Source organism: Buteo buteo, chromosome 15 (assembly GCF_964188355.1).
Source record: "Buteo buteo chromosome 15, bButBut1.hap1.1, whole genome shotgun sequence".
NCBI classification, from domain to species: domain Eukaryota; kingdom Metazoa; phylum Chordata; class Aves; order Accipitriformes; family Accipitridae; genus Buteo; species Buteo buteo.
This window is the reverse complement of record NC_134185.1, coordinates 11,276,727-11,292,750: the sequence shown is the minus strand read 5'-3', so window position 1 is coordinate 11,292,750 and position 16,024 is coordinate 11,276,727. Positions and strand designations below refer to the sequence as shown.

Below are 16,024 nucleotides of genomic sequence, written 5' to 3'. Positions count from 1 at the left end.
CTTGCATACTGTGGAGATCGTAACAATTCTAAAAGTCACTTTTATGTTCGCATGTGTCTTAATTGCAATTTATTTGTACAGGCACAGTGTTTTATAAAGGAACTTAAATTGGATTAAATAGCAAGAGAGACATTTATCCGTTATTTCAATGGACAGAGAAAAAAATAGTAGTTGCCTTGAAAGGTTCTGTGACTGATTTGCTCATTTCCTTCCTTATGTCCTCAGTCCCACTTAGAAGTCTTCCTCCTCATATATCTGGACCCCTCGCTGTCAACTGCTTCATAGAGGTCCTTCTTATTCTCTGCTGTTGCATGCAAATAACCAAGGTAGGCCACACAGAGGGTAATGGCTATGAGTCCAAATGCCATCACAGGTTTGTTCTGACCGGAAAAAAAAAAATTAGTATGTGTTTTTAGTCAAAACATTTTTCATTCAGCACAAACATTACATTCTTCTATCTTAGCTTAGAGAGTGAACAGTAAACTATTGTGACATCTGCAAAAATCATCACTGCCTTCTTGCAGACTGATCCAAATGACTTTGGCAAGCAGCAAGAAGGGAGACTCAATTTTCTGATAAGAAAAGGAATTCCCTTTTTTTTCCCAAAGTCGTCTTTGAAAAAGACGACTCTTTCTGGAGACAGAACACTGCGCTGCCCGGTGCTCTGTCTTTTGCTGGTCGCAAATGCTGCTTGAGCATGCATGAACAGGCCAAAAACAGTTACTAAAGGCAACAACTACAAACTTCTAACAGAATTCATCTGGATATACTACTGGGTCAATGCACTCTGCTCCTGCCAAGCAACCTTGACTATATTCCTCTAAACCAGATCATGTATTATCACCACAAAATCTACTTTTATTATATGCACAAAATTTCATCCAGTCTTGCTGGGCTCTGCAAGTGTAAATAAAACCTAAGTATCATCAACTTAATGATAAAAGCAAGAAAAAGAAAAAAACAAAATACTGAAAAGCTACCAAAAATCCCCTCCCTTCATATCAAAAAGCTTGCATTTTATGATTTGTTCCCTTTTAAATATGAAAGGGGACTCTTATTACTTAACCTGTCAAAGAACATGGGTAATATGCCTGTAAATAGTCTTTCTGAAAGCAACGTGGCTAGGTACAAAAGAATCAGACAACATGACAGTGAAATAAAAGCTGGAATAAACAACATAATGTTCTGAGCTCTTAACAATCAGCGTGGAAAAAAAGTAAAAATATTTTTAGTTACATTACTGAGTGTTTGCATAACAAGAGACGGTTATATAACGCACACAGAATTGTGATGATTATGTTAAAGCAACCGTGTCTCTCCAAGCATAGTTAGTTTCTCTCAGAATGAGCCTCTTACAGGTTTAATAAAAAGCTCTGGGTTCACAGCTCGGAAGAGCATAGTTGTTTGAACACTCCTCAGTCCTGGTTTTCTCTCTTTGAGTGTTTCTTGTTCATTTGGAGGTCTGGTGGAAGACATTTTAATTGATGTTGAATACTTCCTAAAAACAGAATGAAAGATAAATGCATTTTTATAAAAATCTGAAAGAACTACATTCACTGAATATGAGTTCACACTCAGCTTGTCTTCTAGCATAAATTTTGCGTATATATTAGCGATTGCCTTTGGTGTTACCTAACATTCCCAGCTTAAGCACACTGATTTTCAATCTTGTCCATTTTGTGCATCCTAAAATTAACTTTTGGAGATGCAGATCTTCATATAGCAAATATAAGTCTCCTGATAACGGGCTTGGGGTTCTTTACGCGCCTTTGGCTAATGCTTTAGCTACCTGTGGACTGAGTAGCAGGCTTCAGACCACAGGCTAAAAAGACAATGCCAAGGAACTTTTTTTTTTTAAACCTTACATGTGACAGGACGGCCCACAACCCATTACAGTGCACTCTATCCACCCACCCCAGCAGCCCTAGGATGGAGGTCTCACTTTTACACACAAGGGGCAGATCACCTGCAAGACGCCACGTGAGCAAAGGTGAACAAAACATGCCCTTGGTTAACCCCGTTTACTGAGGGGCAGAGGAGACACGGTACTAAGGACGCCCCGCTCCGTAGTTTACACTTTAGTGGAGCACAGCCGGGGACTCGGGGATAGGATTCACAAACTCAAACCAGGAATCGCCGCGGGCCTCCTCCCGCTAGGCCCCAGGCACAGCAGGGAGGCCAGGGCAGCGCGGAGGTCGGCTCAAGGCCACCACACGGGCACGACGGGCTGCCAAGCAGCGGTGGCACTCCGACAGTCCATACGCGAGGCGCAGCCGCCCAGCGGCTCAGCCTGACTGCCCCGTACCGGCCCCCGATCAGCACAAACCCCGAAAGCGGCGAGGGAAAAGGGCAGAAACCTCCCTCAGGGCGGTGAGGGGGGCTCCTGACGCCGCTCCCGGCTTTAAACCGGGGACAAAGGGGGCAGTTTGCTCGGCGGGGACGAGCAAAGCAAGGCCTGGCCAGGCCGCGCCGCCGCGCTCCAACGGCGCCTCAGGAGGCGGAGGGTGACGGTTAACGGTTAAGGCCTCGCGGCCAGCGGGCGCGCGCCCCCCCGCTCCCTCCCGCGCTGCTAACTCACCCCTCGCCTCGCACGGGGCCGCCCCTCGGCGGAGGGGGTGACCACCACACAGGGCGAGTCTGCGCCTGCGCGGTTGCGCCCCCTCCGGGAGAGGCGGGAGAGCGGCCGGGCCCCGCCCCGCCCCGCCCCGCCCCGCCCGTCCCCTGAGGCGGCTGGCGGCGGGAGGATCGTGTTTTCCTCTCCGGGCACAGCTCCAACTAATAAGCAGGAGGTGGGGGAAGGAGGTGGCTCGGTCAGAAGAGGAGCACTTCACCGCTCCTCACCGCCCGGGCCGCCCCAACGCCCCGCGGCCCCGGAGCAGGCGTTGGCTGGCGGCTGTTGGCCCGCGGTAACGGCCGGTCCCTCGTCATCTCCTGTAAAGTCCCTGAGAGCTGTACGTGATTCGCCCAGTTGGTGCAAATCTTGGTACTCGGGCAATTAGAGTTTAAATGTGGGAAATGGAAGAAGAGAAGCGGTGAGATTCCCCTGTCTGGTGATCCCAAGTGCCGGTATCGGGAGGGGGTGTTTCACGTGGAGATGCATCTCTGGAAGGGCAGTTGTTAGAGCAGGAAAATTACACTGCGATTTAAGCATCCAGTTTCTGGTGTTTAGATCTGAACTCAAGGTTTCAGGTGTGGGGAAACTCCTGGTTACATAAATGCCGCTTTGCAGTGGTTTTCTGTTTTCTATTATTTGTAAACAGTAAAATTTAATAAAATTACCCAGAGTCCAGAGGAAACAAAGTCCATGTGATCACATTTGCCTGCTTGTGCCTCCCTTTCTGTCTCTACTGATTTCAATGCCATGGGGCAGTTTCAGCCACGTTGGAAAGAAGGGTAGAAATTTCAAATTTTGGAAAAAACAATACCTGGATGGTAGGGAGAGACACGGATTAGTGCTTCCCCTAGGTAACAGGCGGGCAGAACTGAGACGTGATGGATAATATTACAGAGGATTAGCTGCAGCCAGCTGCTGGATTAGTACATACGTAGTTCTGGACTGGCCAACCCCAGCTCACACTTTTCTGCATCTGGAGGCTGTGTGAGAGGACTTTGAGTGTGGAGCGTCTGGTTATTGCAGCCGTGGAGGCAGAGGGGGACAAACATAAATATAGAGGTATCCAGGCTCTCAGAACTACTCGCTCCATGTTTTCTTTTGCAGTAATCAAACTGCATTATGTTTTTTGAAAGATGGCTGGGTAATAGGATATCGGAGGTTAACTTGTCCTTTCTAAACCCAGATGGAGTATCTACAGAATTTTTTTTGCTGTGTGTAAATATCATGAGGTGAGAAAAATAGTAGGAAAATAAGTTTTGGTGTCAAGAGAGGATTGAGTGGTATGTTTGGGTTTTGTGTCAACATTTAATTCACAACATACCATCTGCTAATCTGGTAGCTATTGTTTTGGCAGCATATGCCACACAGCTGATTTTGTTTGGAAACCATTGAGTAGAAAGTCATGTCTGAGTGAAGGTTGCTGCTGTTGTTTGTTTTCATGTTTGTGTAATTGAAAGAAGCCGATGCAAGTTTTTTGCATGAGCCTTGGTTTTGGGGAAGGTTGCTTGGTTTTCTTGAGGGAAGGGGCAGTTTTTACAGTACTGTAGGAGACATTCTGCATACAACTCATAAGTAATTGACACACTGTATATGGGAATGCAAAACATTTACATCACCACCCTGAGAAATGCACTCGCTTATCAGCAGGTGCACCTCTTCCCAGCAGCTACTGTCATTAACTGACCCCATCCATGCAGATAAAACTTCTGACCCAAAGTCAGCCAGGGTCATGACAGTATTTTTCCAGGTCCTGGTAGGATGGGTTTATGCCACAACACATTTGCCTGATAATGGTGGCAAGGATTGTTAGATTGCTGCTAGTTCTCTAGCACCTCCCATCCTCCTTACAAAGGACAGGTAAGTCCCAGACATCATTGATGGGGGCAGAAATCATACACCGTACAAAGAGCACCATCGGCTGGAGAGAAAATATTCTCCATATGAAGAGTTGTGGGATAAGGCTTTATGTGTAGAAAGAGAAGCAGAGAGGGACGTAGAAACAGGGTTGGGTTTTGGCGTGAATGCTGGTACTCAGCATACATCGAGCAGGTGCTGACTAACCAGATTAAGTCTGCAGTGAAGAAAAGCTTGGACTGCTTACTGTTTCTGTTTTTGCTTTATGACTGTGGGAAAGTGTCTTATTTTATCTCTGATGCGAATATTATGTTGCTATCATCTGACGCAACAGGATGTTGAAATGCTCAATCCATCAAGGCTTATAAAGTTGTCTGGCATCTTTTCATAGATGAGACTCTATAAAGGGTAGAATTGTAAACATCTGTGGTATTTTTGAGTCACCCATCCTGTTAATATCTGAGTATCTCTCATGAAAAGTAACCATGCAAAAACCCCATCCTTTTCCAAACCTGAGGCTGTTACTAAGATTTATTTTCCTTTTAAATAAATTCCTTTGGGATTCTGCATTCGGTATTGTGCTGTATGCCGTGGCCATTCAGAACTTAATAGCAGTTTCTGCTTTTCTTAAGAATCGCATCCCCTTATTGTTTGAGCTGTGGAAGATCCTCTGTAGGGAACCGAGCAAATCTGATCCTGTGTCCCGCAGATGTCATTAGCATGCGATAGCCAGCCTAATGCAGTCCAGGGAGCAGCAGCATGCCTCTGTGTCTTTGCTGATTCACCTCACAGCTCCTGCTTATTTCACGTACCACACAAGAACAGAGCTTCACATTGTCTTCAAAATAAAGATAGGATGCCTCAAGCTACCGATAAGCTTATCCCTACTTTAGAGACACAGCTACAGAGCTGTTGTAGACAGAAAAAATTCTTTTTGTATCAACATTGAGACTTCAGCACTGTTATGACTTGTAGTGAGAGGGGCAACTTCCATCACATGTTTGTTAGGGTTTTCATACTTGAATGTGTAGTGTGTATTTCCATTCCTGTTTTGCCTGATTTTTACAATGTTTTATACACTGTGAGTTTCACAATCTTTTAATTAGAGTTGGCAGTTGGGACTTTCTTGGTCCTGAATAAGTCTGGGGGAGAAGGGAGAGCAAAAATTAGGAATTACAAGTACTTTCTCCATCTTACAGCTAATGGTGAGGGGAACCATTATTGCACTGAGGCATGTGAAACTATTGCCATATTAAGGACATAAATGCAGAAGAAGAAACAAACAGATCTCCAGCGAGACAGAGGTGGCATGGAGAGCTTTCTGTGTGGTTGTTGCTCAGCTCATGTCAGTCTCAAGAGCCCTTCTGCTTGCTTTTCAGCTGCTATTGCTCGTTTGTATCATTCCCATTGAAAGAAAGCAGAGTTTTCAGACAGCAACATGCAGTGGCTGGGAGCCTACCACTGACAATCCCAAACAGTTTTAAGGCAATATGCATTTTAAAAACTAAAATCTGCTAGAGTGAATCTTCTGTGTTTCATAACATTATGTGTATGTCTCCTATAACACTTGTTAGCCAGCTGTGTTTCTGAGAGACAAACAAATCGCCCAGCTGTGCTTTCCAGCAAAGATTAAAGCAATTGTTATTCTTCAAGTTGATCAAGCTTATAAATCTTTTAAACTGAATTCAGTATGAAAGGGAAAAGGCACTTTGTTTGGTTCTACTTTCATTAATGAGTGGGCAAATTGTTTCTGATTGGGAACAGAATAGAATTAAAACAAAAAACACCCCCTCTGGAAAGAAAAAGGTAGTTTCTACTAAAAAGGAAGAGCAGAGAAACATGTGCAGCACTGAATTTGCTCACTACAACAATACACAGCCAGATACCTTAGAGTGGGATTTAAAGACAAACTTGAACTAATCTCAGACTGCACCTCTAAAAAGGAGGGGGCAAGGGAAGGCCTGTTGTCATTTGTGGTTGCTGTGGCCTTCCATGCAACAGGACTCAGAGTTGCTCAGCCTTGGAGTACACCAATTTTGCTCCTTGCTCCAGCTGAAAACTAACATTGCCAGAAAAGAAAAAAGAAGAACAAGGTTTATTTTTCAATTGGATGGGTGAGACAGTCTGATGTAAGTAGGGCAATGCAGTTGGGAAGGCAGTTGGAAGTGGGTGCATGGACCAGGACTAACCTCTGCCCGCAACACCGGTGTTCCCAATCAGCTTAAGCTGTGATAAGTTAAAATTGTTCAGCAGGTGCCCTCTCTGGTCTAGGCACCCTTCAGATCTCAGGCAGGGAACACAGCTCTTAGGAAGACTCTGGAGGGTAGAAATTTCACAGGTTTAACAGACTGAACTCTGTAGTAAGGGCCTCTGATACTCTGTTATCTGGAGCTCTTCAGATTTTCTGCACCTTACAGTTATCTGTTAATATATATATATACCACCACGTTACAAAATACAGTAGAGAGTGGCAGTGTCTACGTTTATATACTAGATATGATGGGGATATAACTGTGGGTGTCATAAAGATGCTTAAACAGCTTTGACATCTAAGTGATGGGACTGTAACCACGCAGTTCCAATTAATAAAAAATGGGCTGTTGGGGCTTTTTTCTTCTCCATCTCTATAGGACAGTTACAATCGCTCAGGTGCCTTTAATGCCATCATAAAGTTTAGATTTAAGGTTAAATTTTAGCTTTCTCAGTACTACAGGTAATCACAATATTCCTACAGTGATTTTGGCCTTTGAATTACTGATGTGGACTGAACCTTATTCAGCTGCCTGTGACTTTTGTCAGGCATTCAGCAGCAGTACCAGGAGGAAGGCGCTTGCCTAGCAGGCAGCTCCCTCCAGCAGGCAGCTAGGAGGCTCTGTGCTACCTGCAGTCCAGCTCCGAGTTCTGGCACTTTCAGTCACCCTCTGGAGGCATCAGCTTCTCTGGGGACAGTACCAAGGTCCTGATTCAGGTGCATGTGTTAGGCTATGAGATACCCTCCTATCTGTAAAACTACTGAACATTCACATAGAATTCCCAGATAAAAGCCGCAGTAAGTTTAAGCTAAATGAATTATACTATGAATAAATTATACCATGAAGAATTCATTTAAGAGGCAAGGACTTCAGTCTTTCTGCTTTTTTTGTAATGTTACTCAGCACTATAGTCACATCCCAGGTCAAAATGACTGCCAAAGCATTGATGCTTGATAAGATGCATAAAGCAGGACATAAACACTTCTTCCATTGCTTAGTTATTAAAAATAAAGTTATGGGCTTTCTGGTGGGGAGTTGTTCAGCTGCCTAGTCCAATGTGGGAATTGGTTAGCATGTACAGTAACCAAAATACATTTTATTAACAAAAAAACAGGCTTCAGTTACTTGGTAAAACCACTGTAATTTAAAATTTTATAGAAAGACCTGTCTGAACATTTGTGTAATGTATTGTTAGCAGTAACGTGTGCTTAAAAGAATATTTGTTTTTAGTGGACAATTTACTTGCCCAAGAAAACCTGAAATACAAATCTGATGTAAAATGTCAAAGAACAAACAGGGTGGGAGTTAAGGCTCTTAGGTCAGTTATATGATTTCAGAACGTTACCATAATTCCATACAGCAGTTTCAAGTTTTTCACATGGACAAAGTTCTTCTGAAAAAAATGTAGAAACCATACTATGAAGGGATGCTAAGAGTCAAGAAGTATTTCATGAAGGCCTTTCTTGCTATTTTGATGTTGCAGTAAAATTAATATTGAAGAGAGAGCATAAGTTGGATGAAATAAAAGTTAGTAATGAAGCAGCACCTGAAATGGGGAGCTAGCCGGATCCTCCAGGTCATTCCTGTAGGAATGGCATATGAAAGGCAGGCTCTTTGCGGTGAGTCTTCTGCATGTGTTCATGCATGATTGATGTGGTCGAGTGACTTCTTGGCTTGCAAGTGCACAGGCTACACGTGTCTCATAGAGGGTCACTGATCATTGCCCACTGCTTTGGACGTCCCAGCATGCATGTCCTCAGGTTGTGCCGTCACTAATGTGAAAGCACAAAGCATGCAGTGTTAGAGCTGATGCCGATGAGCGCTCAAAAGATGCAGATAAAGCCTGCGACTTTAAACAAATGCCATAGTTTCCTCATATCTTTCTGATGATACAAGACCCATTATGGTTCTGGTTTGAACTGTGTGCCAGGAGAGGCGATCAGGTTTCACTCGTTTGGTTTATATTACCTAGGAGACGAGCAGTTTCCATTTTCAAGGCTTAAAGCAGTAACTCCCTTTCTCAGAAATGAATTGTTGATTGTTAATGCCACTAGAAAGCTGAGCTCCAGCTGTAATCATTCACTGAGACACAGGTGAGTTAGAGTTTCTTGTTATAAAATATAGTTTTACAAAATAAGAAGTTGTTTTTCTAATGTCAAACAGGCTTGATAATAGCCTTGTGAAAGTGTCCCATCAGCCAGCATAAACCACAGATACAATCTTCTTTTCATTGCACTATTGCAGTACTTTGTAACTGCTAAGGAGGTGCAAACTGTAATGTGGCCATTGATGATCACTTGTTCAAGTGGAAACCTTTTGACTTCGTCAATTCATTTTTTTTTACGAGTTGACTAAAGCATTACAACAGTAGCCAGAATGGAGCAGGAATACTTACTAATGTTGAAGATCATTTGCTGCAGAGGGAATTTTTGTTTACATGAGGAGAGCATGGGAGAGATGGGTTATCTGTTTTGGCGTGACGGTGATGAGAAATGCAGTAGCAGTTGTGTAGGTAGAATACAGACATCATGACTTAAAAAAAAAAAAGAAATTAAGTCATTTTGGCTACTTCTGAGTTTAATTTTTCTTAATTACACAGTTTACCAAAGTAACAAAGAGAACAGTGAACTGTGTCTGCCTTCTCTCAAAACCCATTCATTGCTCCAGAGGAGAGACCACAGCAATTAGCAGCTGGCAAAGCATCACACTCAGCAGCTGCTGGGTTATTAAGTGGTGTTTGTGGTTTCTCTAAATACAAAACAAGATGGGATTTTGCCACCACTGGCTATAAGAAAGAATGCCAAGCGTGCTTAAGTTTACGAAGCCTAGTGAAGATGTAGTTTAGAACTGATATTTTCAGAGAAGTGAATGTTTGGCAGCCAAGATCCTGAAGCCCAGAAAGGAAGATTTGTCCCAAGCCACTGCAGAAGCCTATGCCAAAGTCAGGTGTAAAAGCCAAACCAACCAGCTCTGGTCTAGTGCTAAATGACAGATGAGCTCTCTCCCATCTAGTTTTTTCTTTTCCTTACCGTAGTCCTTACTGTTGGCTAATAAATACCTAGGCTGATGTTTTTACACACCACTTGCATATTTTAAGCACTATTTAATTGTGGAATTCTACTTTTAATATCACAGTACCCAGAAGTTTATCTCCCAAAGTACCAAAGGGCTTATTTCTTGCTCCAAGGAGTTAGAAGTTAATAATAGACATGAAACAGTGGGAGGTTAGACTCAGTAAGCTAAGGAAGATGAAAGCAAGGGATGGGGCTATGAGAAACTATGGCTCTTTTTTTTAGCTCTGCCTCTGATGTGCTGAGTGATGCTTGATAAACCACATTACCTCTCTGGTGGACATCTCCTCCTCCACAGCATGTGTTTTTTCTGTCTAGATTGTTGATGTTTTGAGTAGAGGACTCAATTTCTTATTACATGTTAATGAAGGGTTTATACCAATGAAGTTCAATCTAAAGTGTCTATAGGTTACTTTTTGTCCATCTGTGAGAGAAGAGCAAGCTATTCCCACTATGTTTACGTCTGCCATTCAGGGGCCTCCACTTCCACTGCAAGCATCTGAAGGGTGAAATAGGTAGGAAGCCTTTGGCTCATGTCATCCTGAGAAACACAGACTGCTGCACTACCACTAGCAGCGGTCGTGGCAGAAGTGAACAACTTGGCCAGTACGCAGACCAGGAAGGCTGTGCTTGCTCATGAGTTGTCAAGCCTTACCTGGCTTGTTTCTGAAGAGCCTTAAAAAGCAGTAAGTATCAATACTATGCTAGTGTTACAGCTTTACTTATTTTACAATAAGAGATGAGTTGTCTGAATGGAGCAGGGTTAATTTTTATGTCCTCTCTGTTTTCTCTTGTTGGCTCTTTCATAAGGACCTGGAAATCACCTTACATTGGCACTTTCACTGTTGAGTAAGAAACAAAGGCATTGCAAGTTTAGTGACTTGTAGCAATAGTTTTTTCAGCTCCTATCGCAGATGTGCAACAGTTTGAATAGCTGGTGCACGCGCAGCTTGATAGGATGACTTTGAATGGAGTTATACTGTACCTTGGTGTTCCCAGGGGGTTTCCTGCTCCTTCTTCTTCCGTAGCGGAGCACTGGAGTAGATGCACCATGCTGGGGTGTGGTGGGGGGGCTACTGAAGCTTCCATCAATTTCAGAACAGTATATGTACAATGAAGCCATCTTAGGGCCAGAGAATGAAGCAAATCAGTGTTTCTCAGCCTGTGGACCTTACGCCTCAGGTAGTCAGTAAGGAAGCAGTGGGTAGTCCAGTCCATGAAACAAGAACAAAGACTCAGGAACCATAAACCGGCGCACTTCCTTATATCAGCAAACAAAGAAAATAAGGGGAAAATGCAGTTACTAAATGAACATCTGAAGTCAAGCTTCATTATTTGTTTGGTCGTTTATGGAAACCATTGTGCCAATGCTTTTTCTTTTCCTCATAACACTGAGATGATCCTTGGTGTTTAAAAAAAAAAAAATGCTGTGATGATGTTTTGATTAAATTGTAAAAAAAATTGAGAGGATGAACTCCCAAGATTGTTACCAGCTCTGCTTTTTTATGATCCTATATTATCCTCTGTGATTTTCTACTTCTGCTCTCTGCTTTATCATTTTTGCCGCTATTTACGGTTCTTTCTTCCTGTTGAAAAAAAGGGGGGGGGGGTTAAGTTGTAGGTGTGTAGGTGCAGCAAAATACTCCCATTAGCAATGTTTATATCAGAAAAAGAAAGTGTTTCTCCATTTCTCAGCCTGTGAGAGTAATTCAGCTTGCTTGTACAGAATTCATAGATCCACTATTCCCAGGCTCATGTTCTTTCTGTTATTTCTCAGCGTTCCATCTCCATTTCCCATAATACTGTGTCTTCTTCCTGTAATTTGCCTGCTCTCTGAGCTGCCTGCCCTCTTTGTGCCCCTAACACTTTGGATGTTTTCCCCACTTCCTCTCTACTTAGTCAGTTTGTTCTTGCATTTTCTTACTTTTTTTCCCCCCATTTTCCTCTGCACAAAGATACCTTCTCTGCTTTTAAAGTAATTAAAATAGCAGAGGCGATTGAAATCTAGGTGAAATAATTCTCTGAGCACTATGCTTTCCAATGGATGCATTACTCAATGCATATTAGCCAACCTTCGGTAGACCTCATTGAATGACAGAAATGGTATTTGATGAATATATTCAACAACAATAGCATTATTCAAACACTTTACTCCATAAATTACATTCAGCACACTCAGAAGTTAATAGTGCATTCAGGTTGCTCTGTTTACTCCACAGAGCACGTGTGCAGCCTTAAGGGGAAAAACCAAGTTGCTGATACAACCTGATCTAGTTGAAGATATCCCTGCTCATTGCAGGGGGGTTGGACTAGATGACCTTTAAAGGTCCCTTCCAAACCAAACTATTCTATGATTCTATGATACGTCTGAGGGAAACAGGGGATGTGGAGGCTATTCTGGTCTGTTGTGTCTCTAGTGAGCAGGACAGTGTGTGTGTGGTGTTGTTGTTGGGTGTTTCCATCACATCTAGGGAATAAATGATGTATGTGAGGAGGAAGAGAGATTACCTGCTCCATTTCTTGACTGGTAGTAGAAGCCCAGACACTTGTTTTCATGCTCATCCCTAGTACTTCAGCTAGAAATGAGTACAACAAATCAACATATCTCTAATCTTCAGCTTTTGTCCAAGTTGGGGTGTGCGTGTGTGTACGTGTATAGAGCAGGCGGTTGAAGTAAATCTAACTTCAAATCCCTGCTCTTCACTTCTTGCTCCATTCAACTTTTTCTTAAGAGCTTGGAGCAAATAATCTTTCTTTTACTGTTTAAGACTCTCTAGTGTCTTCTTTGTAATTTCCAATAGACGCTAAGTCTTTTTGTGGTCTTTATGTCCACAGTGCCAAATAGATCCTCCTTTGACCCTTTTGTTACTTTTTTAAACCTTTGAGTCATTTCATTCTTAGCCTCAACATTGGACATTACCTTGACGCAAACTGATGTCATCAACATTTTCCACAATCTACTCAATTTATTTAGCCAGCTTCCCTTCTTGACTCCCTTTGATTCATTCTGCACAAAATGAACCTCCTCTGAATGCTAAGGTTGAAATCTCTCTTTGGCTACAAGGGTTTGGATCACATTTTTTCCTCTCTTGTCCTTACATTAGTCAGAATATAATTTTGCTGAAGTGTCTTACCCTGACACTACTCTTGGCATCTGCTTCCACGTGTACTGCCACTTCTACAAGTGTTACGAAACCTCATACCACTGTCATCTTTTTCCTACTGCTCAACTGTGTGCTTGCTTGAAGATTTCTCTTTTTTTGTTGTCTGAATCCTCACCTTGCCCTGAATTTCATACAGCCCATATAATGTCTTTGTCTTCTCTAGCCTCAGGTAACTTAACCTCTCATCAGTCTGTGCCTGTGCTGTCCCATGAAGTCAATTTTATCTTGTTCACCTCTTGAGTAACTCCTTATGTTTGAAGTCCATTTTATTTTTTCCATTCTGTATGTTCTTTGCAATGCTTCAGTGAATTAATTGTATTTTCAAAGGATACAAAAGCATCAGTTAACATCCACAATCTTCTATAGCAACAGCAGTGCATAAAGCAAACATAACCTTTTAAAGGCACATTTGCAGCTCCTTTGAACAGAGGAGCTGTGCTGGTTAGAACCCAAACAATACCACAAAACAGGGTCTGTGGCCCTTTAGGCTTGTGGCTGAAGGTTGTCCTATACAACCATTTCTCAACATCAAGTGAAGGCTGCAAGTGGAAAAATATAACCAAAACTCTGCAGACTTCTGGCTGCAGAAACACTGCTAGCCACAAGACCTGCCTTGCGGTTCTTTAATAAATTTCAGTTTCTCACCAACAGAGCACACAGACCAGGAACCATCTTCATTTCTGTAAAATCCCTGCTGCCTCACTACCAGACATACAGGTACAAGAATGCGTTGCTGTCTTTCAAACTAGATTTGTGGGAATTTCATCCATCCTATCTTCTGGCTAGCTGGAATTTGCCCATTGCTCAGGATCTGCTAGAGATTTTAGTCAACTCCTTGATCCCCATTTTCTTTGGGCAGGACTTTCTTTTCCCCTTCACATCCTTCTTCTCAATGTGGGATTGGCAGAAGAAGGTATAAAGTTGTTCTTTTCTAATTGTTCTTGCTGCTTGGGTAAGGAAGTAGCAGCTCAGCTTTGGGAAAAGAGAACTCAAGGTAAATTTTTCAATCTGTATTTAGGTATCTCCATGGCCTGATTTCTACCAGTGATGGTTCCCACTGATTTTTGTGCCTTGCTGGTGACCCAGCATATCTTTCCTTTCTGTTCTGACTTGTTCAGCTGGAGGCTCAGAACCCCTGTAACTCCAGTCATGGATTGATAGGTGACATTAGGCTTTTTTACATTGGAAAGGGATGGTGCAGTTCTTACAGCCATTAGCAAAAGCCCACTCACAGCCATAGTCATTTTCCATGGAATAACAAAATTCAGTCTTCCCTTCTATAGTGCTTGTGTTCATCTTAAAATCCTAGGAAAGGCCTTTTGAGGTTTTCCTTCAAATCTCCTCCAGAGGACAGCTCATCCACAAGATGTGTTCATACACATTAATATTCACGCTCGCTCATGTGAATGTTTTGTTTCCTTGCCTGTGCTTTATTACACAGTAGTGTCTTCATGCTTTGCTAGTCAGCTTCTTTGAGACTGATGTATTGACTGTGTATTACTTATCTAGAAAGCATTAAAGCCCTAGTGCTGATGTCTTGAAGAGCTTGATTTAAACTTCTGCTTGAGCTCTAATTGCAGACATGGAGGACAGAAATAGCTCTTTAATGACAAAGTTATCACCCTGCCAAACATATTTAAAAGCATATAAGCATGTCTGGTAGGATATAAGCCAACTGATATTCCTGTTACTCTTTTTTACCTGCAGCATAAAGGAGTAGCTTGGTAAACATTCTTCGTGAGAACATCTTTTTTCAACATCCTTCCCAGTATAAATCAGCAATTTATTAATTTCTGCAGCTGTCCCTCAGCTCCTCAGGTAAGTCACCAGCTCTAATGGTAGCAACGTAGGAATACCCAAATAGGCAAATAACCTTGTTTTTCAGCAGAGATCTGGCCATAGGCAGAGGTCATGATGGGCTGCAGAATCAAGGGACAGCAAAAGAAGTGCTGCGCTTTCCATCAGTGTTGAGCTTTGTGATGCTGTGGCCTGATTACTACTCGTACTCAGACTTGCCAGTTGATGAACTTGCTCATACATCACCACTAACTGCAGCTGTGGCAGCAGGGTTTGCACGTTTGCATGTGCCACTGCAGCCACAACGGGATACATTTCCTCTCCTGCTAGGCAGAGCTTGCAGGAGCAGTAGATGGGATGAGGACATTAAAAGATAGAACACACAGATCTGTAAACTTCTCAGATTTCCCACCTCATGTCTCCCAGCCGTTCTGTGTCCTGGGAATATATCTGCTTTTTGGTCTAACAAAACAAAGCAGCTTGGTATCCTCCAAGATCTGTGCAAACCTCAGAGGTGGGGCCAGATGGGAAGATGACTGTATCCTCTTAGTGGTTATCTCAGGTCTTCTTTTGACACTGAGGAGAGTCTGGCCGCCCATGGCTTCTTAGGCAGCTCCTCCAAAAGAAGGGTTCCAGGGTTAGGACAGGGGAAGACTTGTGCAGAAGAGAAATTATAAAATAAAAACATTTTTGGAGTAAAGTTTAGTGCATTTCTTAAATGATAAGAAATACAACAAACAAAATCCAATTAAACAGGACAGGATTTAAAATATTGCACAAATTTACTGAGAAGTTAGACCACAGACAAAAAGAAAACAATTTGCATTTTGGTAATCAACTTATTATGTATGGGACACATGGCTCCTACACATAAATTTGAAAGTGAAATCTGATTTGACTGTGCTTAGTATTTGCATAACTGACAGGGCTAAGTTGAGTGTACCTCAGTGGCAGAGTGCTAGCCTGAACTTGCCAGAGAAAGATCTACCTGACGCTCAGGAGACCCTCAGGAAGAACAGCCACATTTACTTGCAGAGGACAGCTTAACAGAATGATTAGGCTTCAGCCTAACTGACAAAATCTATTTTAACAGCAAATAAATTTTGTGTAATAGCCTCAGAAGGTACAAATTACCAGAACTAAGTTTGTTGTTGTTGTTTTCCTTTTTAAATGCTTAATAATTTTAAATTGCTTCAGCTACTGGTTATATTTCACCTTGAATGAATGTCTCATTTTTTTCACCCAAGAGGAAGATTCTCTCTGATCTTGTGT

At 42.5% G+C, this 16,024-nt stretch overlaps 1 protein-coding gene across 1 annotated transcript; it reads right to left on the bottom strand.

Moving 5' to 3' along the window:
- Positions 1-39: 39 nt before the first annotated feature.
- On the bottom strand, positions 40-2,685 carry SMIM8 (small integral membrane protein 8). Its single transcript, XM_075046572.1, has 3 exons — positions 2,579-2,685; positions 1,357-1,498; positions 40-380 (listed from the first exon to the last, which is right to left on the bottom strand). The coding sequence occupies exons 2-3, from the start codon at positions 1,474-1,476 to the stop codon at positions 222-224; spliced, it is 279 nt and encodes a 92-aa protein (XP_074902673.1). The 5' UTR covers positions 1,477-1,498; positions 2,579-2,685; the 3' UTR covers positions 40-221.
- Between the last annotated feature and the right edge of the window lie 13,339 nt (positions 2,686-16,024).

Excerpts from the sequence above, each read along its gene's own strand:
- SMIM8 (XM_075046572.1), bottom strand. The coding sequence starts at position 1,476 with ATGTCTTCCACCAGACCTCCAAATGAACAAGAAACACTCAAAGAGAGA. Across the intron at positions 381-1,356 it reads CAGAGCTTTTTATTAAACCT|AACAAACCTGTGATGGCATT; the intron begins GTAAGAGGCTCA and ends TTTTCCGGTCAG.